General features: G+C 41.6%; 1 protein-coding gene across 1 annotated transcript; it reads right to left on the reverse strand.

The window, feature by feature from the left end:
* Positions 1–492: 492 nt before the first annotated feature.
* Positions 493–26,757, reverse strand: LOC115121607 (large ribosomal subunit protein uL1m-like). The gene is made up of 9 exons (XM_065011351.1): positions 26,652–26,757; positions 21,725–21,833; positions 21,036–21,303; positions 16,623–16,706; positions 13,796–13,867; positions 13,414–13,525; positions 12,467–12,564; positions 4,965–5,046; positions 493–672 (listed from the first exon to the last, which is right to left on the reverse strand). The coding sequence occupies exons 1-9, from the start codon at positions 26,677–26,679 to the stop codon at positions 569–571; spliced, it is 957 nt and encodes a 318-aa protein (XP_064867423.1). The 5' UTR covers positions 26,680–26,757; the 3' UTR covers positions 493–568.
* Positions 26,758–26,822: the final 65 nt, after the last annotated feature.

Genomic DNA, 26,822 nt, shown 5'->3' on the forward strand with positions numbered 1-26,822 from the left:
ATGATACTGCCATCTGGTGTTACAAAAGAGGAACTGCATTCAGTCAGTGTTTCATTCCCTGGTTTATACAATATTCTATTAATAGCAATTACAGTTATAATGTTAGTTATTGAGCAGAAGCTCTTATCCAGTAGTCTCCTTCGACAATCCTTTACTCACAAGATCACATTCCTTACCAGGGAACATTATCTAGTAGTCTCCATCGACAATCCTTTACTCACAAGATCACATTCCTTACCAGGGAACATTATCTAGTAGTCTCATTCGACCATGCTTTACTCACAAGATCACATTCCTTACCAGGGAACATTATCTAGTAGTCTCCATGGACAATCCTTTACTCACAAGATCACATTCCTTACCAGGGAACATTATCTAGTAGTCTCCATCGACAATCCTTTACTCACAAGATCACATTCCTTACCAGGGAACATATTATCCAGAGTGATTTAAAAGTCAATTCTAAATATGAAATGTCCACAAGACAGTCAGTAAAACCATAATAATCATCATATTTTATTCAATACAATATACACAGTCAGTAATACATAAAATCACAAGAAACACTTCAAGCATCCTTATTCGTTGGGGTTTTCTGTACGAGTTCTTCACTCTTAAAGAGCAAGGCTTCACTCGACTGACTACTGACGATCGCTCGCTCTACGAAATGTCCTGCGGAGGCAAAGGGAAGAGAGAAGGGGTGTCAGATATAGCTTGGCACGGTGCCTAGGTCTAGTCTATTGGTAGTGCTGCCGTCCCTGATCCACATACGCCCCGGAGCAGAGGGAGATCCTTCCCCTTTCCTGTCCCTCTAACCACTCTTAAAAATGTTCCTTCATTTCAAAATAATAAAAATACTAAGTAGGGAATTTCATGTAGATGTACCTATATACAGCTGTACTAGTCTTCTGGGTTCTAAGTAGGGGGTTCCATGTAGATGTACCTATAGACAGCTGTACTAGTCTTCTGGGTTCTAAGTAGGGAATTACATCATGGATATATCAGTGGAGACCACCTCTTCCAGGACAATAGAAGACACCATATTACATTGTTTAAGGGATATATCAGTGGAGACCACCTCTTCCAGGGCAATAGGAGACTCCATATTACATTGTTTAAGGGATATATCAGTGGAGACCACCTCTTCCAGGGCAATAGGAGACTCCATATTACATTGTTTAAGGGATATATCAGTGGAGACCACCTCTTCCAGGGCAATAGGAGACACCATATTACATTGTTTAATGGATATAACAGTGGAGACCACCTCTTTCAGGGCAATAGGAAACACCATATTTCTCTATATACTCAGTCAGGGAAAGGGAGAATCATGTCTAAACCTATTTAGGATGGTTAATTTTATAACTTCGAGATATAGCTGAATTTATCTATGATCTTCAATGCGTTTGGGAGCGATTGAGATACAGAAAAATATCGTCTATGTATAACGAGATGACATGATTGGCCCCCCAATGGTGGAACAAACTCCCTCACGACGCCAGGACAGCGGAGTCAATCACCACCTTCCGGAGACACCTGAAACCCCACCTCTTTAAGGAATACCTAGGATAGGATAAAGTAATCCCTCTCACCCCCCCCCTTAAAAGATTTAGATGCACTACTGTTCCACTGGATGTCATAAGGTGAATGCACCAATTTGTAAGTCGCTCTGGATAAGAGCGTCTGCTAAATGACTTAAATGTGATTAGCAGATTTTAGGGAAATTGGTGTTTTTGTCGATTCACGAATTACCTGGGAAAGGAGTTCAATGGATTTTAAAAATAGCAGAGGAGAAATCGGATCGCCTTGTCTGCTGCTTCTAGTGATTTTTAAAATTTATTTATCCGTTATTTTACCAGGTAAGTGGACTGAGAACATGTTCTCATTTGCAGCAACGACCTGGGGAATAGTTACAGGGGAGAGGAGGGGGATTAATGAGCCAATTGTAAACTGATGCTGAACGGAGCAGATCATTTCCTGTTAGAACTGTGGCTGATGGATTGGAGAGCAGATCATTGCCTGTTAGAACTATGGCTGATGGATTGGAGAGCAGATCATTGCCTGTTAGAAATATGGCTGATGGATTGGAGAGCAGATCATTGCCTGTTAGAACTATGGCTGATGGATTGGAGAGCAGATCATTGCCTGTTAGAACTATGGCTGATGGATTGGAGAGCAGATCATTGCCTGAGAACTATGGCTGATGGATTGGAGAGCAGATCATTGCCTGTTAGAACTATGGCTGATGGATTGGAGAGCAGATCATTGCCTGTTAGAACTATGGCTGAAGGATTGACATATAGGATTTTAATCATATGAATGAAATTTGAGCCAATTCCATAGGTTCAGACCGGTTGTTTTTCTTTCTATACCTACCTATTGTTCACCTAATACATATTTTTGCACTATTGGTTAGAGCCTGTAAGTAAGCATTTCACTGTAAGGTCTACTACACCTGTTGTATTCAGCATTTCACTGTAAGGTCTACTACACCTGTTGTATTCAGTATTTCACTGTAAGGTCTACTACACCTGTTGTATTCAGCATTTCACTGTAAGGTCTACTACACCTGTTGTATTCAGCATTTCACTGTAAGGTCTACTACACCTGTTGTATTCAGTATTTCACTGTAAGGTCTACTACACCTGTTGTATTCAGCATTTCACTGTAAGGTCTACTACACCTGTTGTATTCAGCATTTCACTGTAAGGTCTACTACACCTGTTGTATTCAGTATTTCACTGTGAGGTCTACTACACCTGTTGTATTCAGCATTTCACTGTAAGGTCTACTACACCTGTTGTATTCAGCATTTCACTGTGAGGTCTACTACACCTGTTGTATTCAGCATTTCACTGTGAGGTCTACTACACCTGTTGTATTCAGCATTTCACTGTGAGGTCTACTACATCTGTTGTATTCAGCATTTCACTGTAAGGTCTACTACACCTGTTGTATTCAGCATTTCACTGTAAGGTCTACTACACCTGTTGTATTCAGCATTTCACTGTAAGGTCTACTACACCTGTTGTATTCAGCATTTCACTGTTAGGTCTACTACACCTGTTGTATTCAGCATTTCACTGTAAGGTCTACTACACCTGTTGTATTCAGCATTTCACTGTTAGGTCTACTACACCTGTTGTATTCAGCATTTCACTGTAAGGTCTACTACACCTGTTGTATTCAGCATTTCACTGTTAGGTCTACTACACCTGTTGTATTCAGCATTTCACTGTAAGGTCTACTACACCTGTTGTATTCAGCATTTCACTGTTAGGTCTACTACACCTGTTGTATTCAGCATTTCACTGTTAGGTCTACTACACCTGTTGTATTCAGCATTTCACTGTAAGGTCTACTACACCTGTTGTATTCAGCATTTCACTGTTAGGTCTACTACACCTGTTGTATTCAGCATTTCACTGTTAGGTCTACTACACCTGTTGTATTCAGCATTTCACTGTTAGGTCTACTACACCTGTTGTATTCAGCATTTCACTGTAAGGTCTACTACACCTGTTGTATTCAGCATTTCACTGTTAGGTCTACTACACCTGTTGTATTCAGCATTTCACTGTAAGGTCTACTACACCTGTTGTATTCAGCATTTCACTGTTAGGTCTACTACACCTGTTGTATTCAGCATTTCACTGTTAGGTCTACTACACCTGTTGTATTCAGCATTTCACTGTTAGGTCTACTACACCTGTTGTATTCAGCATTTCACTGTAAGGTCTACTACATCTGTTGTATTCAGCATTTCACTGTAAGGTCTACTACACCTGTTGTATTCAGCATTTCACTGTGAGGTCTACTACACCTGTTGTATTCAGCATTTCACTGTGAGGTCTACTACACCTGATTGTAAGCATTTCACTGTGAGGTCTACTACACCTGTTGTATTCAGCATTTCACTGTAAGGTCTACTACACCTGTTGTATTCAGCATTTCACTGTAAGGTCTACTACACCTGTTGTATTCAGCATTTCACTGTAAGGTCTACTACACCTGTTGTATTCAGCATTTCACTGTAAGGTCTACTACACCTGTTGTATTCAGCATTTCACTGTAAGGTCTACTACACCTGTTGTATTCAGCATTTCACTGTAAGGTCTACTACACCTGTTGTATTCAGCATTTCACTGTAAGGTCTACTACACCTGTTGTATTCAGCATTTCACTGTAAGGTCTACTACACCTGTTGTATTCAGCATTTCACTGTAAGGTCTACTACACCTGTTGTATTCAGCATTTCACTGTTAGGTCTACTACACCTGTTGTATTCAGCATTTCACTGTAAGGTCTACTACACCGGTTGTATTCAGCATTTCACTGTTAGGTCTACTACACCTGTTGTATTCAGCATTTCACTGTAAGGTCTTGGTAGGTGCTACTACTACATCATCATGGTAGGTACTACTACTACATCATCATGGTAGGTACTACTACTACATCATCATGGTAGGTACTACTACTACTACATCATCATGGTAGGTACTACTACTACATCATGGTAGGTACTACTACTACATCATGGTAGGTACTACTACTACATCATGGTAGGTACTACTACTACATCATGGTAGGTGCTACTACTACATCATCATGGTAGGTACTACTACTACATCATCATGGTAGGTACTACTACTACTACATCATCATGGTAGGTACTACTACTACTACATCATCATGGTAGGTACTACTACTACTACATCATGGTAGGTACTACTACATCATGGTAGGTACTACTACTACTACATCATCATGGTAGGTACTACTACTACATCATCATGGTAGGTACTACTACTACATCATCATGGTAGGTACTACTACTACATCATCATGGTAGGTACTACTACTACATCATCATGTAAGGTACTACTACTACATCATCATGGTAGGTACTACTACTACATCATCATGGTAGGTACTACTACTACATCATCATGGTAGGTACGTACCGAAGCTAGCCGGCCGGTGGGAGCAGACATCCTCGACGACAGTCTGCATGTTGGCTAGAAGCTGTTCCTTGGGCATGTCCAGCTGTGGGGAGGAAAAATGTTAAGCAGTTTTTATTTTCTTCTGTTAAAGAGTAGACTCAGCGAAATGACAGCTGCCACGCTTAGCATCGTATCCATTGCCATTAGCGAGATAATGTGATTAGTACTGAATACATGGTAAACCAGTGGATTCTTCACACAACACACTAACAGACAGGGATGGACTGGCTCTGACTGCATGTAACTATTTTACCCAGGAGCCACTGCGGCCCCTCACAAGTTTTTTTTATGGCCCTTAACCCGATCAAAGTTAGCCAACCCTGCACGAAAACATCCTCTACCATTTCAAGCTTTAAAATAACAACCATACTACACAAAAGCAAGACCATCAGGCTTGACTGAGTGAGTCGTTTTCTAGTAGTAGTTCTGGTACCAGCCTTTACTTCTTTGACTGACTGAGTCGTTTTCTAGTAGTGGTTCTGGTACCAGCCTTTACTTCTTTGACTGACTGAGTCGTTTTCTAGTAGTAGTTCTGGTACCAGCCTTTACTTCTTTGACCGAGTGAGTCGTTTTCTAGTAGTAGTTCTGGTACCAGCCTTTACTTCTTTGACTGACTGAGTCGTTTTCTAGTAGTGGTTCTGGTACCAGCCTTTACTTCTTTGACTGACTGATCCGTTTTCTAGTAGTGGTTCTGGTACCAGCCTTTACTTCTTTGACTGACTGAGTCGTTTTCTAGTAGTAGTTCTGGTACCAGCCTTTATTTCTTTGACTGACTGAGCCGTTTTCTAGTAGTGGTTCTGGTACCAGCCTTTACTTCTTTGACTGACTGAATGAGTCGTTTTCTAGTAGTAGTTCTGGTACCAGCCTTTACTTCTTTGACTGAGTCGTTTTCTAGTAGTAGTTCTGGTACCAGCCTTTATTTCTTTGACTGACTGAGTGAGTCGTTTTCTAGTAGTAGTTCTGGTACCAGTCTTTATTTCCTTAAACCTTTATTTTATAAATACGTAATTGAGATGTATTTTAAATTGTTATAAACTTATTTTTTTGTCAACATAACAGTGTATTGGACACAGTCAGTCAGATATATATATATATCTAAAGAGCCTGTCTTCATTCCTGTAACTGCTTACCTATATAATACTGACATAGGCTCAGAAACACTTCTTTTGTAAACATGGTCCTGTTGTATTATTGCGCTGATCAATAGGCAGTTCATTACCTCTGTCAGAGGGATATGGGGCTAAAAGCTGATCAATAGGCAGTTCATTACCTCTGTCAGAGGGATATGGGGCTAAAAGCTGATCAATAGGCAGTTCATTACCTCTGTCAGAGGGATATGGGGCTAAAAGCTGATCAATAGGCAGTTCATTACCTCTGTCAGAGGGATATGGAGCTAAAAGCTGATCAATAGGCAGTTCATTACCTCTGTCAGAGGGATATGGAGCTAAAAGCTGATCAATAGGCAGTTCATTACCTCTGTCAGAGGGATATGGGGCTAAAAGCTGATCAATAGGCAGTTCATTACCTCTGTCAGAGGGATATGGAGCTAAAAGCTGATCAATAGGCAGTTCATTACCTCTGTCAGAGGGATATGGAGCTAAAGCTGATCAATAGGCAGTTCATTACCTCTGTCAGAGGGATATGGGGCTAAAAGCTGATCAATAGGCAGTTCATTACCTCTGTCAGAGGGATATGGGGCTAAAAGCTGATCAATAGGCAGTTCATTACCTCTGTCAGAGGGATATGGAGCTAAAAGCTGATCAATAGGCAGTTCATTACCTCTGTCAGAGGGATATGGGGCTAAAAGCTGATCAATAGGCAGTTCATTACCTCTGTCAGAGGGATATGGAGCTAAAAGCTGATCAATATGCAGTTCATTACCTCTGTCAGAGGGATATGGGGCTAAAAGCTGATCAATAGGCAGTTCATTACCTCTGTCAGAGAGGGATATGGAGCTAAAAGCTGATCAATATGCAGTTCATTACCTCTGTCAGAGAGGGATATGGGGCTAAAAGCTGATCAATAGGCAGTTCATTACCTCTGAGGGATATGAAGCTAAAAGCTGATCAATAGGCAGTTCATTACCTCTGTCAGAGGGATATGGAGCTAAAAGCTGATCAATAGACAGTTCATTACCTCTGTCAGAGGGATATGGGGCTAAAAGCTGATCAATAGGCAGTTCATTACCTCTGAGGGATATGGAGCTAAAAGCTGATCAATAGGCAGTTCATTACCTCTGTCAGAGGGATATGGGGCTAAAAGCTGATCAATAGGCAGTTCATTACCTCTGTCAGAGGGATATGGGGCTAAAAGCTGATCAATAGGCAGTTCATTACCTCTGTCAGAGGGATATGGAGCTAAAAGCTGATCAATAGGCAGTTCATTACCTCTGTCAGTGGGATATGGAGCTAAAAGCTGATCAACAGGCAGTTCATTACCTCTGACAGAGAGGGATATGGGGCTAAAAGCTGATCAATAGGCAGTTCATTACCTCTGTCAGAGAGGGATATGGGGCTAAAAGCTGATCAATAGACAGTTCATTACCTCTGTCAGAGGGATATGGGGCTAAAAGCTGATCAATAGGCAGTTCATTACCTCTGAGGGATATGGAGCTAAAAGCTGATCAACAGGCAGTTCATTACCTCTGTCAGAGAGGGATATGGGGCTAAAAGCTGATCAATAGGCAGTTCATTACCTCTGTCAGAGGGATATGGGGCTAAAAGCTGATCAATAGGCAGTTCATTACCTCTGAGGGATATGGAGCTAAAAGCTGATCAATAGACAGTTCATTACCTCTGTCAGAGGGATATGGGGCTAAAAGCTGATCAATAGGCAGTTCATTACCTCTGAGGGATATGGAGCTAAAAGCTGATCAATAGGCAGTTCATTACCTCTGTCAGAGGGATATGGAGCTAAAAGCTGATCAATAGGCAGTTCATTACCTCTGAGGGATATGGGACTAAAAGCTGATCAATAGGCAGTTCATTACCTCTGTCAGAGGGATATGGGGCTAAAAGCTGATCAATAGGCAGTTCATTACCTCTGTCAGAGGGATATGGAGCTAAAAGCTGATCAATAGGCAGTTCATTACCTCTGTCAGTGGGATATGGAGCTAAAAGCTGATCAATAGGCAGTTCATTACCTCTGTCAGAGGGATATGGGGCTAAAAGCTGATCAATAGACAGTTCATTACCTCTATCAGAGGGATATGGGGCTAAAAACTGATCAATAGGCAGTTCATTACCTCTGTCAGAGGGATATGGGGCTAAAAGCTGATCAATAGGCAGTTCATTACCTCTGAGGGATATGGGGCTAAAAGCTGATCAATAGGCAGTTCATTACCTCTGTTAGAGGGATATGGGGCTAAAAGCTGATCAATAGGCAGTTCATTACCTCTGTCAGAGGGATATGGGGCTAAAAGCTGATCAATAGGCAGTTCATTACCTCTGTCAGAGGGATATGGGGCCAAAAGCTGATCAATAGGCAGTTCATTACCTCTGAGGGATATGGAGCTAAAAGCTGATCAATAGACAGTTCATTACCTCTGTCAGAGGGATATGGAGCTAAAAGCTGATCAATAGACAGTTCATTACCTCTGTCAGAGGGATATGGAGCTAAAAGCTGATCAATAGACAGTTCATTACCTCTGTCAGAGGGATATGGAGCTAAAAGCTGATCAATAGGCAGTTCATTACCTCTGTCAGAGGGATATGGAGCTAAAAGCTGATCAATAGGCAGTTCATTACCTCTGTCAGAGGGATATGGGGCTAAAAGCTGATCAACAGGCAGTTCATTACCTCTGTCAGAGAGGGATATGGGGCTAAAAGCTGATCAATATGCAGTTCATTACCTCTGAGGGATATGGAGCTAAAAGCTGAACAATAGGCAGTTCATTACCTCTGTCAGAGGGATATGGGGCTAAAAGCTGATCAATATGCAGTTCATTACCTCTGAGGGATATGGAGCTAAAAGCTGATCAATAGACAGTTCATTACCTCTGTCAGAGAGGGATATGGGGCTAAAAGCTGATCAATAGGCAGTTCATTACCTCTGTCAGAGGGATATGGAGCTAAAAGCTGATCAATAGACAGTTCATTACCTCTGTCAGAGGGATATGGGGCTAAAAGCTGATCAATAGGCAGTTCATTACCTCTGAGGGATATGGGGCTAAAAGCTGATCAATAGGCAGTTCATTACCTCTGTCAGAGAGGGATATGGGGCTAAAAGCTGATCAATATGCAGTTCATTACCTCTGTCAGAGGGATATGGAGCTAAAAGCTGATCAATAGGCAGTTCATTACCTCTGAGGGATATGGGGCTAAAAGCTGATCAATAGGCAGTTCATTACCTCTGTCAGAGGGATATGGGGCCAAAAGCTGATCAATAGGCAGTTCATTACCTCTGTCAGAGGGATATGGAGCTAAAAGCTGATCAATAGACAGTTCATTACCTCTGTCAGAGGGATATGGGGCTAAAAGCTGATCAATAGGCAGTTCATTACCTCTGTCAGAAGGATATGGGGCTAAAAGCTGATCAATAGGCAGTTCATTACCTCTGTCAGAGGGATATGGGGCTAAAAGCTGATCAATAGGCAGTTCATTACCTCTGTCAGAGGGATATGGAGCTAAAAGCTGATCAATAGGCAGTTCATTACCTCTGAGGGATATGGAGCTAAAAGCTGATCAATAGGCAGTTCATTACCTCTGTCAGAGGGATATGGGGCCAAAAGCTGATCAATAGGCAGTTCATTACCTCTGTCAGAGGGATATGGAGCTAAAAGCTGATCAATAGGCAGTTCATTACCTCTGTCAGAGAGGGATATGGAGCTAAAAGCTGATCAATAGGCAGTTCATTACCTCTGTCAGAGGGATATGGAGCTAAAAGCTGATCAATAGACAGTTCATTACCTCTGTCAGAGGGATATGGGGCTAAAAGCTGATCAATAGGCAGTTCATTACCTCTGTCAGAGGGATATGGGGCTAAAAGCTGATCAATAGGCAGTTCATTACCTCTGTCAGAGGGATATGGAGCTAAAAGCTGATCAATAGGCAGTTCATTACCTCTGTCAGAGGGATATGGGGCTAAAAGCTGATCAATAGGCAGTTCATTACCTCTGTCAGAGGGATATGGGGCTAAAAGCTGATCAATAGGCAGTTCATTACCTCTGAGGGATATGGGGCTAAAAGCTGATCAATAGGCAGTTCATTACCTCTGTCAGAGGGATATGGGGCTAAAAGCTGATCAATAGGCAGTTCATTACCTCTGTCAGAGAGGGATATGGGGCTAAAAGCTGATCAATAGGCAGTTCATTACCTCTGAGGGATATGGGGCTAAAAGCTGATCAATAGGCAGTTCATTACCTCTGAGGGATATGGGGCTAAAAGCTGATCAATAGGCAGTTCATTACCTCTGTCAGTGGGATATGGGGCCAAAAGCTGATCAATATGCAGTTCATTACCTCTGTCAGAGGGATATGGGGCTAAAAGCTGATCAATATGCAGTTCATTACCTCTGTCAGAGGGATATGGGGCTAAAAGCTGATCAATAGGCAGTTCATTACCTCTGTCAGAGGGATATGGGGCTAAAAGCTGATCAATAGGCAGTTCATTACCTCTGTCAGAGGGATATGGGGCTAAAAGCTGTTTGTATTTACTTTTGCAATAAAAGATGGTGACGCTACTGTAATACACATTTACAACAGGCCTATATCCAAAAATACATACAGCCCACTGAGATATGTACACACGCACACACACACACACACACACACACAACCAGTCAAAGTTTGGACACACCTACTCAATCCAGGGTTTTTAGTTATTTCTACTATGATTCTACATTGTATTATAATAGTGAAGATATGACAACTATGAAATAACACATATGGAGTCATGTAGTAACCAAAAAAAAGGGTGGCTACTTTGAAGAAACTAAAATATATGTTGATTTGTTTGACACATGATTCCATGTGTTGTTATTCTACAATGTAAAAAAAAATTAAAAATAATAATAATTAAAAACTTGAATGAGTAGGTGTCCAAACTTTTGACTGGTACTTTAAATATATACATATACACAATTTGAATAGCAGGACACCGTAAAGCCCACTATTCCTCTGAAGAGTATGATGTTGGAAGCACCTCCTCTATGAGTGAGGCTGTTCGAGAAGGTTTGAATCCTAAGAAACCTGCCTTACACATTGTTGGAATTACAATAGACCAACATAGCTACGGTAGTAGGTCAACGCTGTGTACTGGGACACCTTGGTAGAGCATTGTGGTGCTCATGTGAATTTCCTTTCTTTTTCGCCAATAGCTACTTTTCTTACTGAGGAGTTATCAACACTGCTCCCAACGACTTCAGACTTACCGTTCCTACTCTAGTGATGACACCGTTCCTACTCTAGTGATGACACCGTTCCTACTCTAGTGATGACACCGTTCCTACTCTAGTGATGACAGGTTTCCTACTCTAGTGATGACAGCGTTCCTTCAGACTTACCGTTCCTACTCTAGTGATGACACCGTTCCTACTCTAGTGATGACAGCGTTCCTTCAGACTTACCGTTCCTACTCTAGTGATGACAGCGTCCTTCAGACTTAGCGTTCCTACTCTAGTGATGACAGCGTTCCTTCAGACTTACCGTTCCTACTCTAGTGATGACAGCGTTCCTTCAGACTTACCGTTCCTACTCTAGTGATGACAGCGTTCCTTCAGACTTACCGTTCCTACTCTAGTGATGACACAGTTCCTACTCTAGTGATGACAGCGTTCCTTCAGACTTACCGTTCCTACTCTAGTGATGACACCGTTCCTACTCTAGTGATGACAGCGTCCTTCAGACTTAGCGTTCCTACTCTAGTGATGACAGCGTTCCTTCAGACTTACCGTTCCTACTCTAGTGATGACAGCGTTCCTTCAGACTTACCGTTCCTACTCTAGTGATGACAGCGTTCCTTCAGACTTACCGTTCCTACTCTAGTGATGACACCGTTCCTACTCTAGTGATGACAGTGTTCCTTCAGACTTACCGTTCCTACTCTAGTGATGACAGCGTCCTTCAGACTTACCGTTCCTACTCTAGTGATGACAGCGTTCCTTCAGACTTACCGTTCCTACTCTAGTGATGACAGCGTTCCTACTCTAGTGATGACAGGTTTCCTACTCTAGTGATGACAGCGTCCTTCAGACTTACCGTTCCTACTCTAGTGATGACAGCGTTCCTTCAGACTTACCGTTCCTACTCTAGTGATGACAGCGTTCCTACTCTAGTGATGACAGGTTTCCTACTCTAGTGATGACAGCGTCCTTCAGACTTACCGTTCCTACTCTAGTGATGACAGCGTTCCTTCAGACTTACCGTTCCTACTCTAGTGATGACAGCGTTCCTTCAGACTTACCGTTCCTACTCTAGTGATGACAGCGTTCCTACTCTAGTGATGACAGCGTTCCTTCAGACTTACCGTTCCTACTCTAGTGATGACAGCGTCCTTCTCCACTGCATACTCATGGCCAGTCTTGAACAACTCCAGCATCTTGGGAATGTCGACTCCAACCGACCCTGAAACAGTGAGACAGAGTGAGACAGAGAGACAGAGAGAGCGAGAGACAGAGAGACAGAGAGAGCGAGAGACAGAGAGAGCGAGAGACAGAGAGAGCGAGAGACAGAGAGAGCGAGAGACAGAGAGAGCGAGAGACAGAGAGAGCGAGAGAGACAGAGAGAGCGAGAGAGACAGAGAGACAGAGAGAGACAGAGAGAGCGAGAGACAGAGAGAGCGAGAGACAGCGAGAGAGAGCGAGAGAGAGCCAGAGAGAGACAGAGAGAGACAGAGAGAGACAGAGAGAGACAGAGAAAGACAGAGAAAGACAGACAGAGAAAGACAGACAGAGAAAGACAGACAGAGAAAGACAGACAGAGAGAGAAATATGCTTGTCATGTACTCCTAATTCTACATCTCTGAGCCTGGTTCCTCTCAAGTAAAGCTGGGGGGCTTAAAAACAGAAAATACCGACCACTTACCGCAGGCATTTTGTTGACAGCGTTCATTACGATAAGTACGTTAGCCTATTCTAGAGAAATGTGTTCGATTTAAAAACATTTTTGCTAACATGAATGATATTTAAGGATGGCTACAACCATCAAACTAGCAGTGGTTCATAAGATAATAAAATAACTGTGGTACAAATGAATGTTAGAAACTAAAATGTATCATTGAATCGCATCGATTCAGGCAATTTGTTACAGTATGTATTTTTGTTAATATTTCCTCTACGTTTCTTTCTTCCAGGGAGTTTCTTTGCCACTGTGCTTCGGATTGCTCTTTGGGGGATCTAAGGCGGGTTACTGTAAAGGACTTTCGTAAAGAGGAATATATACGCAAATACAATTTGATTGGTTACTGGGACCTACCTCTCTTGTTCTTCGGGAACTTCTTGCGCAGTTTGTTCTTCAGCGGCAGTAGTTTGGAGATCATGTCTGGGACCGCTACGTAGAAATCTGCATCCACTTCATCATCTAAGATCTACAATCATTAAGGACAACGGGTTGAGGCATTAACTAAAACTAATGTGTGTGTAGGGGGTGGTGGAGGACAGAGAGAGAGAGACACACAGAGACAGAGAGAGACAGAGACACACAGACACAGAGAGAGACACAGAGAGACAGACAGAGACACAGAGAGACAGACAGAGACACAGAGAGACAGACAGAGACACAGAGAGAGAGAGAGAGAGAGAGAGAGAGAGAGACACACACACGCAGAGACAGAGAGAGACAGACTTGTGAACCTCACTTTCTGCACAAGGTCGGCCCCTCCCACAAACGCAGCTCCGTTCTCCTGGGCTACTTTAACTTGATCAGGATTCTGTACAGAAATAGACATAATAGATACGGTGTCATTTATTTTCACAGTAATATCGGATGAGCACAATGCATGGGACCTATCCTGACATGGGGGGGGGGGGGTCTATGAAGGTAACTCTAGCATCTTGGGAACAATCACAGTGGATTCGTGATGTGCGCAGGATACAGCTGCTGTAAATGTACCGTGAAGTGCAAGTGTCATGGAACGTTACGTTAAGTGTGTTTATTTTAACTAAGAATTCACCCCCTGCCGAGTATAATAAATTATAGAGATATAATATGTCATTAAGCAGATATTGACCCCCTGAATAATAAATTATAGAGATATAATATGTCATTTAGCAGAGGCTTACAGTACAGTGACTGCATACATGTTTTGTTTGCGCAATGTGGGAATTGAACCCACAACCTTGATGTTGCTAGCGATACTTTCTTACTGTGGCACACAGAGGAGCCTCGAAGCCTCTTTTTACTGAAACATGCCAGTTGACATACAGAAACATGCTGGTTGACATACAGAAACATGCTAGTTGACATACAGAAACATGCTAGTTGACATACAGAAACATGCTGGTTGACATACAGAAACATGCTGGTTGACATACAGAAACATGCTGGTTGACATACAGAAACATGCTAGTTGACATACAGAAACATGCTAGTTGACATACAGAAACATGCTAGTTGACATACAGAAACATGCTAGTTGACATACAGAAACATGCTAGTTGACATACAGAAACATGCTAGTTGACATACAGAAACATGCTAGTTGACATACAGATCGTGTATTTTCATAAATCACCGCCAGCTCAACGAAAAATAATTTCAATAGAATGATCGATTAAAAATATATATTTTTTAATGACTTTAGGAGGAACTTCAGCAATGTCCGTCAAGGAAGACACAGTAGATTTATCAATGTCCGTCAAGGAAGACACAGTAGATTTATCAATGTCCGTCAAGGAAGACACAGTAGATTTATCAATGTCCGTCAAGGAAGACACAGTAGATTTATCAATGTCCGTCAAGGAAGACACAGTAGATTTATCAATGTCCGTCAAGGAAGACACAGTAGATTTATCAATGTCCGTCAAGGAAGACACAGTAGATTTATCAATGTCCGTCAAGGAAGACACAGTAGATTTATCAATGTCCGTCAAGGAAGACACAGTAGATTTATCAATGTCCGTCAAGGAAGACACAGTAGATTTATCAATGTCCGTCAAGGAAGGCACAGTAGATTTATCAATGTCCGTCAAGATTTATCAATGTCCGAAGACACAGTAGATTTATCAATGTCCGTCAAGGAAGACACAGTAGATTTATCAATGTCCGTCAAGGAAGACACAGTAGATTTATCAATGTCCGTCAAGGAAGACACAGTAGATTTATCAATGTCCGTCAAGGAAGACACAGTAGATTTATCAATGTCCGTCAAGGAAGACACAGTAGATTTATCAATGTCCGTCAAGGAAGACACAGTAGATTTATCAATGTCCGTCAAGGAAGACACAGTAGATTTATCAATGTCCGTCAAGGAAGACACAGTAGATTTATCAATGTCCGTCAAGGAAGACACAGTAGATTTATCAATGTCCGTCAAGGAAGACACAGTAGATTTATCAATGTCCGTCAAGGAAGACACAGTAGATTTATCAATGTCCGTCAAGGAAGACACAGTAGATTTATCAATAGATTTATCAATGTCCGTCAAGGAAGACACAGTAGATTTATCAATGTCCGTCAAGGAAGACACAGTAGATTTATCAATGTCCGTCAAGGAAGACACAGTAGATTTATCAATGTCCGTCAAGGAAGACACAGTAAGATTTATCAATGTCCGTCAAGGAAGACACAGTAGATTTATCAATGTCCGTCAAGGAAGACACAGTAGATTTATCAATGTCCGTCAAGGAAGACACAGTAGATTTATCAATGTCCGTCAAGGAAGACACAGTAGATTTATCAATGTCCGTCAAGGAAGACACAGTAGATTTATCAATGTCCGTCAAGGAAGACACAGTAGATTTATCAATGTCCGTCAAGGAAGACACAGTAGATTTATCAATGTCCGTCAAGGAAGACACAGTAGATTTATCAATGTCACATGTAGATTTATCAATGTCCGTCAAGGAAGGAAGAAGACACAGTAGATTTATCAATGTCCGTCAAGGAAGACACAGTAGATTTATCAATGTCCGTCAAGGAAGACACAGTAGATTTATCAATGTCCGTCAAGGAAGACACAGTAGATTTATCAATGTCCGTCAAGGAAGACACAGTAGATTTATCAATGTCCGTCAAGGAAGACACAGTAGATTTATCAATGTCCGTCAAGGAAGACACAGTAGATTTATCAATGTCCGTCAAGGAAGACACAGTAGATTTATCAATGTCCGTCAAGGAAGACACAGTAGATTTATCAATGTCCGTCAAGGAAGACACAGTAGATTTATCAATGTCCGTCAAGGAAGACACAGTAGATTTATCAATGTCCGTCAAGGAAGACACAGTAGATTTATCAATGTCCGTCAAGGAAGACACAGTAGATTTATCAATGTCCGTCAAGGAAGACACAGTAGATTTATCAATGTCCGTCAAGGAAGACACAGTAGATTTATCAATGTCCGTCAAGGAAGACACAGTAGATTTATCAATGTCCGTCAAGGAAGACACAGTAGATTTATCAATGTAATGTCTTTAGTGAGGACGAAAGGGAGATGATCAAGTATAAACAGTAGTCGATAATCTACCTCTGTGAAAACCGCAACTTTGTTGACTTCTGTCTTGAACGGATGAGGCAAATGAACCGTGCTGACAAAGGGATCCACTTTTTTCTGGAAGAGAAGATTCAAACCGAGCAGGTAAATATGGTACATCTTTGTTCTGCTTCTAACCAAGCAGGTAAATATGGTACATCTTTGTTCTGCTTCTAACCAAGCAGGTAAATATGGTACATCTTTGTTCTGCTTCTAACCAAGCAGGTAAATATGGTACATCTTTGTGCTGCTGTGAACTCAGTCTACATTAAAATTTTAAAAAATATGCGCATAACAGATTAAGAAATCTGGATTTGACTAAACAATATTTACCTTCCTAGACTTCCAGACATAGGTCACCATGACAACATAAAGTGTACTTCCCAAACGGCACACCAGCCAGTACACAGTGCACTACTTTTAAACAGAGTCTATAGGGCCCTGGTCAAAAGTAGTGCACTATATAGGGAACAGGGTGCCATAGGGCTCTGGTCTAAAGTAGTGCACTATATAGGGAACAGGGTGCCATAGGGCTCTGGTCTAAAGTAGTGCACTATATAGGGAACAGGGTGCCATAGGGCTCTGGTGAAAGTAGTGCACTATATAGGGAACAGGGTGCCATAGGGCTCTGGTCTAAAGTAGTGCACTATATAGGGAACAGGGTGCCATAGGGCTCTGGTCTACAGTAGTGCACTATATAGGGAACAGGGTGCCATAGGGCTCTGGTGAAAGTAGTGCACTATATAGGGAACAGGGTGCCATAGGGCTCTGGTCTAAAGTAGTGGACTATATAGGGAACAGGGTGCCATAGGGCTCTGGTCTAAAGTAGTGCACTATATAGGGAACAGGGTGCCATAGGGCTCTGGTGAAAGTAGTGCACTATATAGGGAACAGGGTGCCATAGGGCTCTGGTCTAAAGTAGTGGACTATATAGGGAACAGGGTGGCATTTGAGACACAACTCAACCCAAAATTGGGTTGCACTTTAATTGGGTTTCGTTTTAACTTTCCTCCCTGTTAAAATGTTTTATCTTAGTTCTGGGGGCTCTGAATGTATTCTGCATTTCAATCTATGATTGTTACACACATTTTTCGACTTTTGTATTAATGATACAGTACTGTGAGGAAGTACCTGCAACCCCTGAAAAGTTGTGTAAAAAAATAAAATACACATTTTGGACATGAGGATATGTGATCATCATTTCAACACTGACAGAGAAAGGTACCCTGAATACAACAAATAACACTCTAATTATATCTGCAACCATTTATTTAACAAAATTCTACAGAAATGAAATGTCCTTGTGCAGAAAAAAATGAGTACAACCCACTTCAATAGCTTGTGTTGCCCCAGAAATCACTTCAATAGCTTGTGTTGCCCCAGAAATCACTTCAATAGCTTGTGTTGCCACAGAAACCACTTCAATAGCTTGTGTTGCCCCAGAAATCACTTCAATAGCTTGTGTTGCCCCAGAAATCACTTCAATAGCTTGTGTTGCCCAGAAACCACTTCAATAGCTTGTGTTGCCCCAGAAACCACTTCAATAGCCTGTGTTGCCCCTAGAAATCACTTCAATAGCTTGTGTTGCCCCCAGAAATCACTTCAATAGCTTGTGTTGCCCCTAGAAATCACTTCAATAGCTTGTGTTGCCCAGAAACCACTTCAATAGCTTGTGTTGCCCAGAAACCACTTCAATAGCTTTTTTTTTTTTTTACCTTTATTTAACTAGGCAAGTCAGTTAAGAACAAATTCTTATTTTCAATGACGGCCTAGGAACAGTGGGTTAACTGCTTGTTCAGGGGCAGAACGACAGATTTGTACCTTGTCAGCTCGGGGATTTGAACTTGCAACCTTTCGGTTACTAGTCCAACGCTCTAACCACTAGGCTACCCTGCCGCTTGTGTTGCCACATTTGGCAGAAATCACTTCATGTAGGCGTTTCTTGTGACTATCAGTCGACTGGGAGGAGTTTTTGTTCACTCTTGTATGTAGGGCCGCTTCATGTCTCCCTCAGCATTTCTACAGGATCAACACCTGGGCTTTGACTCCATAACCCTCCATTTCTACAGGATTAACACCTGGGCTTTGACTCCATAACCCTCCATTTCTACAGGATCAACACCTGGGCTTTGACTCCATAACCCTCAGCATTTCTACAGGATCAACACCTGGGCTTTGACTCCATAACCCTCCATTTCTACAGGATCAACACCTGGGCTTTGACTCCATAACCCTCAGCATTTCTACAGGATCAACACCTGGGCTTTGACTCCATAACCCTCAGCATTTCTACAGGATCAACACCTGGGCTTTGACTCCATAACCCTCAGCATTTCTACAGGATCAACACCTGGGCTTTGACTCCATAACCCTCAGCATTTCTACAGGATCAACACCTGGGCTTTGACTCCATAACCCTCCATTTCTACAGGATCAACACCTGGGCATTGACTCCATAACCCTCAGCATTTCTACAGGATCAACACCTGGGCTTTGACTCCATAACCCTCAGCATTTCTACAGGATCAACACCTGGGCTTTGACTGCATAACCCTCAGCATTTCTACAGGATCAACACCAGGGCATTGACTCCATAACCCTCAGCATTTCTACAGGATTAACACCTGGGCTTTGACTCCATAACCCTCAGCATTTCTACAGGATTAACACCTGGGCTTTGACTCCATAACCCTCAGCATTTCTACAGGATCAACACCTGGGCTTTGACTCCATAACCCTCAGTATTTCTACAGGATCAACACCTGGGCTTTGACTCCATAACCCTCAGCATTTCTACAGGATCAACACCTGGGCTTTGACTCCATAACCCTCCATTTCTACAGGATCAACACCTGGGCTTTGACTCCATAACCCTCAGCATTTCTACAGGATCAACACCTGGGCTTTGACTCCATAACCCTCAGCATTTCTACAGGATCAACACCTGGGCATTGACTCCATAATCCTCAGCATTTCTACAGGATCAACAACTGGGCTTTGACTCCATAACCCTCAGCATTTCTACAGGATCAACACCTGGGCTTTGACTCCATAACCCTCAGCATTTCTACAGGATCAACACCTGGGCTTTGACTCCATAACCCTCAGCATTTCTACAGGATCAACACCTGGGCTTTGACTCCATAACCCTCCATTTCTACGGGATCAACACCTGGGCTTTGACTGCATAACCCTCCATTTCTACAGGATCAACACCAGGTCTTTGACTCCATAACCCTCAGCATTTCTACAGGATAAACACCTGGGCTTTGACTCCATAACCCTACATTTCTACAGGATCAACACCTGGGCTTTGACTCCATAACCCTACATTTCTACAGGGTCAACACCTGGGCTTTGACTCCATAACCCTACATTTCTACAAGTGGTACTCTCTGAACGTTCAGACAGACACAGCATTGGCCAAACTCTCTCTTTCTATATGAATCTGGTTTCATCGTTCCCTGCAGGCATCAGCTCTGCCATAACCACAGCTAGACTGGAGTTCAGAAGACAAAACAAATTCAGAAGACAAAACAAGCGAGAGGAATTCCTTGAAGATATTCAACACCCCTTGTTAGGACAATAAGTTTAATTTTATTTTTGAAGCAAACTTCACCACTATCCTATCAAGGGTTGATGAATATCTTCACATCTTCAGTCTTGATCTGCTACACTGTTCACGAACAGTTGCTTAAAAAGCGAGGTAGTGACAGCATTTCTTTTCTCCGAAGATAAGAACAAAAAAAAACATTTTAAAAATCTGTTCTATAGTTCTAAATCTGTTCTATAGTTCTAAATCTGTTCTATAGTTCTAAATCTGTTCTATAGTTCTAAATCTGTTCTATAGTTCTAAATCTGTTCTATAGTTCTAAATCTGTTCTATAGTTCTAAATCTGTTCTATAGTTCTAAATCTGTTCTATATCTGTTCTATAGTTCCAAATCTGTTCTATAGTTCCAAATCTGTTCTATATCTGTTCTATAGTTCTAAATCGGTTCTATATCTGTTCTATAGTTCTAAATCTGTTCTATAGTTCTAAATCTGTTCTATAGTTCTAAATCTGTTCTATATCTGTTCTATAGTTCTAAATCTGTTCTATAGTTCTAAATCTGTTCTATAGTTCTAAATCTGTTCTATAGTTCTAAATCTGTTCTATAGTTCTAAATCTGTTCTATAGTTCTAAATCTGTTCTATATCTGTTCTATAGTTCTAAATCTGTTCTATAGTTCCAAATCTGTTCTATATCTGTTCTATAGTTCTAAATCTGTTCTATAGTTCTAAATCTGTTCTATATCTGTTCTATAGTTCTAAATCTGTTCTATAGTTCTAAATCTGTTCTATAGTTCTAAATCTGTTCTATATCTGTTCTATAGTTCTAAATCTGTTCTATTTTGCTCGTCCGTACCTTCTTCTCCAGCTTCATGTCCAACTTGAGGTTGATATAAACAGGCTGGTCCATAGTTGTGTAGTCCAGCGTCTGGAAACCCTTCAGCATGTCCACGGCCACCGCGGTCTCGTACACCGGCTTGGGGTAGAACCTGGTCACATACACGTCATCCACCGGCGCCCACGCAGTCAGCCCGTACGGTTTGTGACGACCTGTGTTGTCTATCGGCTTCCGCTCTCTCTTCTCTTCTTTCTCTTTCTCATCTTTTTTGTCTTTTTTAAATGTCCTGTAGAGAGAAAAATATGTTTGAAATAACAAACTTCATGTAATTGTCAATAAAAGCATTTGACACTTATGAAATGCTTGTAATTATACTTCAGTATTCAATAGTAACATCTGACAAAAATATCTAAAGACACTGAAGCAGCAAACTGTGGAAATGAATGTGTCATTCTCAAAAATGTTGTACACGGCTGTATAAAGGGCGCTCTTGTAAAAATAGATGTTTCATCTCAAAGGACTCCCTGTAGAGATTAAATATGTTTGTGTTTTTTTTTGTCTGATGGTGAATAATAATGTCTAAGATAAATGCATGCCTGCCTATGTGTAAATGCTCATTCAGCAAACAACACGTTTTATGTTCCACCTGACTCTGTGAACGGAGAAGATTCGATGTGTGTGTGTGTGTGTGTGTGTAAATGACTTACTTCACGGCAGCATAGGTCCTAACAGGAAGATGTCTGAGTGCAACCGGAGAAACACTCGTATATGTTGGACCACCAGCCACCAGGAGATGTCTTTGGCCTCCTGCTAAAACTAAGAGAAAACCAACCACATAGCAAGTCAGCTTGATCATCACCACTAAATTCATTTTCCAGAGGTGTAACTAGATTAAAATACTTTGAAGAACCACTTCGAGCTGGAATCCTTAATGGTGAATCAACCACATTAAATGTACAATATTACAACAAAGGAGTTAACGCAAACAAACAGTTTTATTTCTCCCTCAGACATCTAAGCACGATAAAAGAGCACAATATGCACAGCAATGTCCCCCCCACCATGCTGCAGGCCCTTCCTTTGTTGCTCGGCAACACAAACAATAACAACGGTGGTGGGGCAGCCAGTGGCGCCATTTTTCATAGACTGTGGATTCCATCTTTAGGTAGTATCTGTACTTCACCGTTAATATTTCACAACTTTTACGTCACCACATTCCTAAAGAAAATAATGTACTTTTCACTCCATACATTTTACCTGACAGCCAAAAGTACTCGTTACATTTCGAATGCTTAGAAGAAAGACAATGGTCCAATTCACACACTTATCAAGAGAACTTCCATGGTCATCCCTACTGCCTCTGTTCTGGAGGACTCACTAAACAGAGAACATCCCTGGTCATCCCTACTGCCTCTGATCTGGAGGACTCACTAAACAGAGAACATCCCTGGTCATCCCTACTGCCTCTGATCTGGAGGACTCACTAAACAGAGAACATCCCTGGTCATCCCTACTAGCCTCTGATCTGGAGGACTCACTAAACAGAGAACATCCCTGGTCATCCCTACTGCCTCTGATCTGGAGGACTCACTAAACAGAGAACATCCCTGGTCATCCCCACTGCCTCTGATCTGTTGGACTCACTAAACAGAGAACATCCCTGGTCATCCCTACTGCCTCTGATCTGGAGGACTCACTAAACAGAGAATATCCCTGGTCATCTCTACTGACTCTGATCTGGCGTATTCACTAAACACAAATCATTTGTTGTAAATGTTTAAGTACGCCCCTGGCTATCCGCTAATAAAAACAAGAAAAGCATACATTGTTTAAAATAAGGAATTTGAAATGATTTATACTTTTGATACTTAAGTACATTTAAAACCAACTACTTTTACTCAAGTAGTATTTCACTGTGTGACTTTCACTTGAGGGTAAATCCATTTCAAGTCAATAACTTTGACAGCACCTCTTATGGTTTGAAGGAAACCTTCCATAGGTACAATGCATTCGGAAAGTATTCAGACCCCTGTACTTTTTCCACATTTTGTTACATTACAGCCTTATTCTAAAGTTGATCAAATCGTTTCAACTCTCAATCTACATACAATACCCCATAATGACAAAGCAAAAACAGGTTTAGACATTTTTGCAAATGCATTAAAAATACTAAACTGAAATACAACATTTACATAAGTACTCAGACATGTACATAAGTACTCAGACATGTACATAAGTACTCAGACATGTACATAAGTACTCAGACATGTACATAAGTCCTCAGACATGTACATAAGTACTCAGACATGTACATAAGTACTCAGACATGTACATAAGTACTCAGACATGTACATAAGTACTCAGACATGTACATAAGTACTCAGACATGTACATAAGTACTCAGACATTTACATAAGTACTCAGACATGTACATAAGTCCTCAGACATGTACATAAGTCCTCAGACATGTACATAAGTACTCAGACATGTACATAAGTACTCAGACATGTACATAAGTACTCAGACATGTACATAAGTACTCAGACATGTACATAAGTACTCAGACATGTACATAAGTACTCAGACATGTACATAAGTACTCAGACATTTACATAAGTACTCAGACATGTACATAAGTACTCAGACATGTACATAAGTACTCAGACATGTACATAAGTACTCAGACATTTACATAAGTACTCAGACATGTACATAAGTACTCAGACATGTACATAAGTACTCAGACATTTACATAAGTACTCAGACATGTACATAAGTACTCAGACATTTACATAAGTACTTTATTCAGTAATTTGTTCAAGCAGCGATTACAGCATCAAGTCTTCTTGGATGTTAGAAACTTGGCACACCTGTATTTGGGGAGTTTCTCCCATTCTTCTCTGCAGATCCTCTCAAGCTCTGTCAGGATGGGTGGGGAGCGTCGCTGCACAGCTATTTTCAGGCCTCTCCAGAGATGTTCAATCGGGTTAAAGTCCGGGCTCTGGCTGGGCCACACAAGGACATTGAGACTTGTCCCGAAGCCACTCCTGCGTTGTCTTGGCTGTGTGCTCTCTCTGTACTTTTCTCCATTCATCTTTCCCTCGATCCTGACTAGTCTCCCAGTCCCTTAGGCTGAAAAACATCCCCACAGCCACCACCATGCTTCACAGTAGGGAAGGTGTCAGGTGTCCTCCAGATGTGACGCATGGCATTCAGGCAAAAGAGTTCAATCTTGGTTTCATCAGACCAGAGAATCTTGTTTGTCATGTTCAAAGTCCTTTAGGTGCCTTTTGTCCTTCTGGAAGGTTCTCCCATCTCCACAGAGGAACTCTGGAGCTCTGTCAGAGTGACCATCGGGTTCTTGTTCACCTCCCTGACCAAGGAACTTCTCAACCTATTGCTCAGTTTGGCCAGGCGGCCAGCTCTAGGAAGAGTTTTGGTGGTTCCAAACTTCTTCCATTAAGAATGATGGAGGCCACTGTGTTCTTGGGGGCTTTCGATGTTGCAGAAATTTCTCTCTCGGACCTCTACGGACAATTCCTTCGACCCCATGACTTGGTTTTTGATCTAACATGCACTGTCGACTAGATGTTCTCTGATTTTTCAACGCCAATACCGATTATTGGAGGATCAAAAAAAAAAAAGGCGATATCAATTAATCGGACGGTTTTTATTTATCTATTTGTAATAATGACAATTACAACAATACTGAATGAACACTTATTTTTAACTTCATATAATACATCAATAAAATCTATTTAGCCTCAAATAAATAATGAAACATGTTCAATTTGGTTTAAATAATGAAAAAACAAAGTGTTGGAGAAGAAAGTAAAAGTGCCATATGTGCCATGTAAGAAAGCTAACGTTTCAGTTCCTTGCTCAGAACATGAGAACATATGAAAGCTGATGGTTCCTTTTAACATGAGTCTTCAATATTCCCAGGTAAGAAGTTTTAGGTTGTAGTTATTATATGAATTATAGGACTATTTATCTCTATTCGATCTGTATTTCATATACCTTTGACTATTGGATGTTCTTAAGTATTAAGTATTGCCAGTGTAACAGTATAGCTTACCAGGCAAGTCAGTTAAGAACAAATTCTTATTTTCAATGACGGCCTAGGAACAGTGGGTTAACTGCCTGTTCAGGGGCAGAACGACAGATTTGTACCTTGTCAGCTCGGGGGTTTGAACTTGCAACCTTCCGGTTACAAGTCCAATGGTAACTGACCTGATATCTCCAGCTGACTAGGGAAGGTAACTGACCTGATATCTCCAGCTGACCAGGGAAGGTAACTGACCTGATATCTCCAGCTCGGGGCAGTGTGACTTTTTACCGTTGGGAAAGTATTCAGGCTACCCTGCCGCTTGACTTTTTTTGTGGAAAAAGTCAAAGGGTCTGAATACTTTCCCAACGTCTGAATACTTTCCCCCGGTCAAAAGATACACTGCCCTTCCCTAGTCAGCTGGAGATATCAGGTCAGTTACCTTCCCTGGTCAGCTGGAGATATCAGGTCAGTTACCTTCCCTGGTCAGCTGGAGATATCAGGTCAGTTACCTTCCCTGGTCAGCAGTCAGTTGGAGATATCAGGTCAGTTACCTTCCCTGGTCAGCTGGAGTTATCAGGTCAGTTACCTTCCCTGGTCAGCAGTCAGCTGGAGATATCAGGTCAGTTACCTTCCCTAGTCGGTCAGTCAGTCAGAGATATCAGGTCAGTTACCTTCCCTGGTCAACCAGTCAGCTGGAGATATCAGGTCAGTTACCTTCCCTGGTCAGCTGGAGATATCAGGTCAGTTACCTTCCCTGGTCAACCAGTCAGCTGGAGATATCAGGTCAGTTACCTTCCCTGGTCAGCTGGAGATATCAGGTCAGTTACCTTCCCTGGTCAACCAGTCAGCTGGAGATATCAGGTCAGTTATCACCATCTTTACTTTTACTCAAAAATGAACATTTGGTACCTTTTCCACCACTGGACGTTTCAGCTGTCCAGTTAATTGTATGTTTTTCTAACCAGGCAATTAGTTAAGAACAAATTCTTATGTACAATGACGACATACACTGGCCAAACCAGGACGACGCCGCCCTATGAGACCCCAAATCACGGCGGTTGTGATACAGCCTTGATTGCTGATTGATTGTTTAAAGTATAGACGCATTTCACCCGACAATCTGTGAAGTTTATCCAACTTAGAAACGTGAAATCAACATATCCAAAAGGTTTGCATAGTAACGTTAGGTGAAGAAGAAAAAATTACAGAAATCGTATTCAAAACAAGTCGTACTCGTAGATACAATGTCAGACATTGATTGTGTCATCACGCCCACCAGCATAGACACTGCTGGGCAGGTCAGTTAACCACACTAGAAAATGAGTTAGCGCACAGTGGTACATTTATGGACGCGATGTAAGCGTAAAAACAACACAACTGGTTAGTTAATCATATACTGGCGATAGTAGCTAAGACACTAGAACTTGCTAAAAATCTAACCTCGCTATTTAGCTACTGGCCCGAGTCGGCAGCTAAGAACTAAGCCGGCAATGTATTGGCAAGTTTTGATATATGTCGATATGTTTTTGTAATAGTTGAATTGCATGAGAACAGACAAAAAAAAAACAGTTTGTGGAACTGACCTTTTACAATCCTCGTGCAGGTTGCCATATTTGGTTTCTACGGGTGTCCTTCATTCAATTCGTCTCGTTTAGAAACAACGAAAGGTAACTTTGGTTCCGAGGGGCACATATATGGCCCGTGCAATCAGGGCTCTTTGGGACGTCCATACCCCCACATTGAAGTTGGAATTC

This window comes from Oncorhynchus nerka, linkage group LG27 (genome assembly GCF_034236695.1).
Source record: "Oncorhynchus nerka isolate Pitt River linkage group LG27, Oner_Uvic_2.0, whole genome shotgun sequence".
In the NCBI taxonomy this organism is placed as follows: domain Eukaryota; kingdom Metazoa; phylum Chordata; class Actinopteri; order Salmoniformes; family Salmonidae; genus Oncorhynchus; species Oncorhynchus nerka.

What these genes read in the sequence shown, in the direction of transcription:
- LOC115121607 (XM_065011351.1), bottom strand. Translation starts at nt 26,679, where the DNA reads ATGGCAACCTGCACGAGGATTGTAAAAG. An exon ending in TCATCACTAGAGTAGGAACG is followed by an intron (nt 5,047 to 12,466) that starts GTAAGTCTGAAG and finishes TCCTCCCCACAG; the next exon opens with CTGGACATGCCCAAGGAACA. An exon ending in CCACCGGCCGGCTAGCTTCG is followed by an intron (nt 673 to 4,964) that starts GTACGTACCTAC and finishes TTGCCTCCGCAG; the next exon opens with GACATTTCGTAGAGCGAGCG.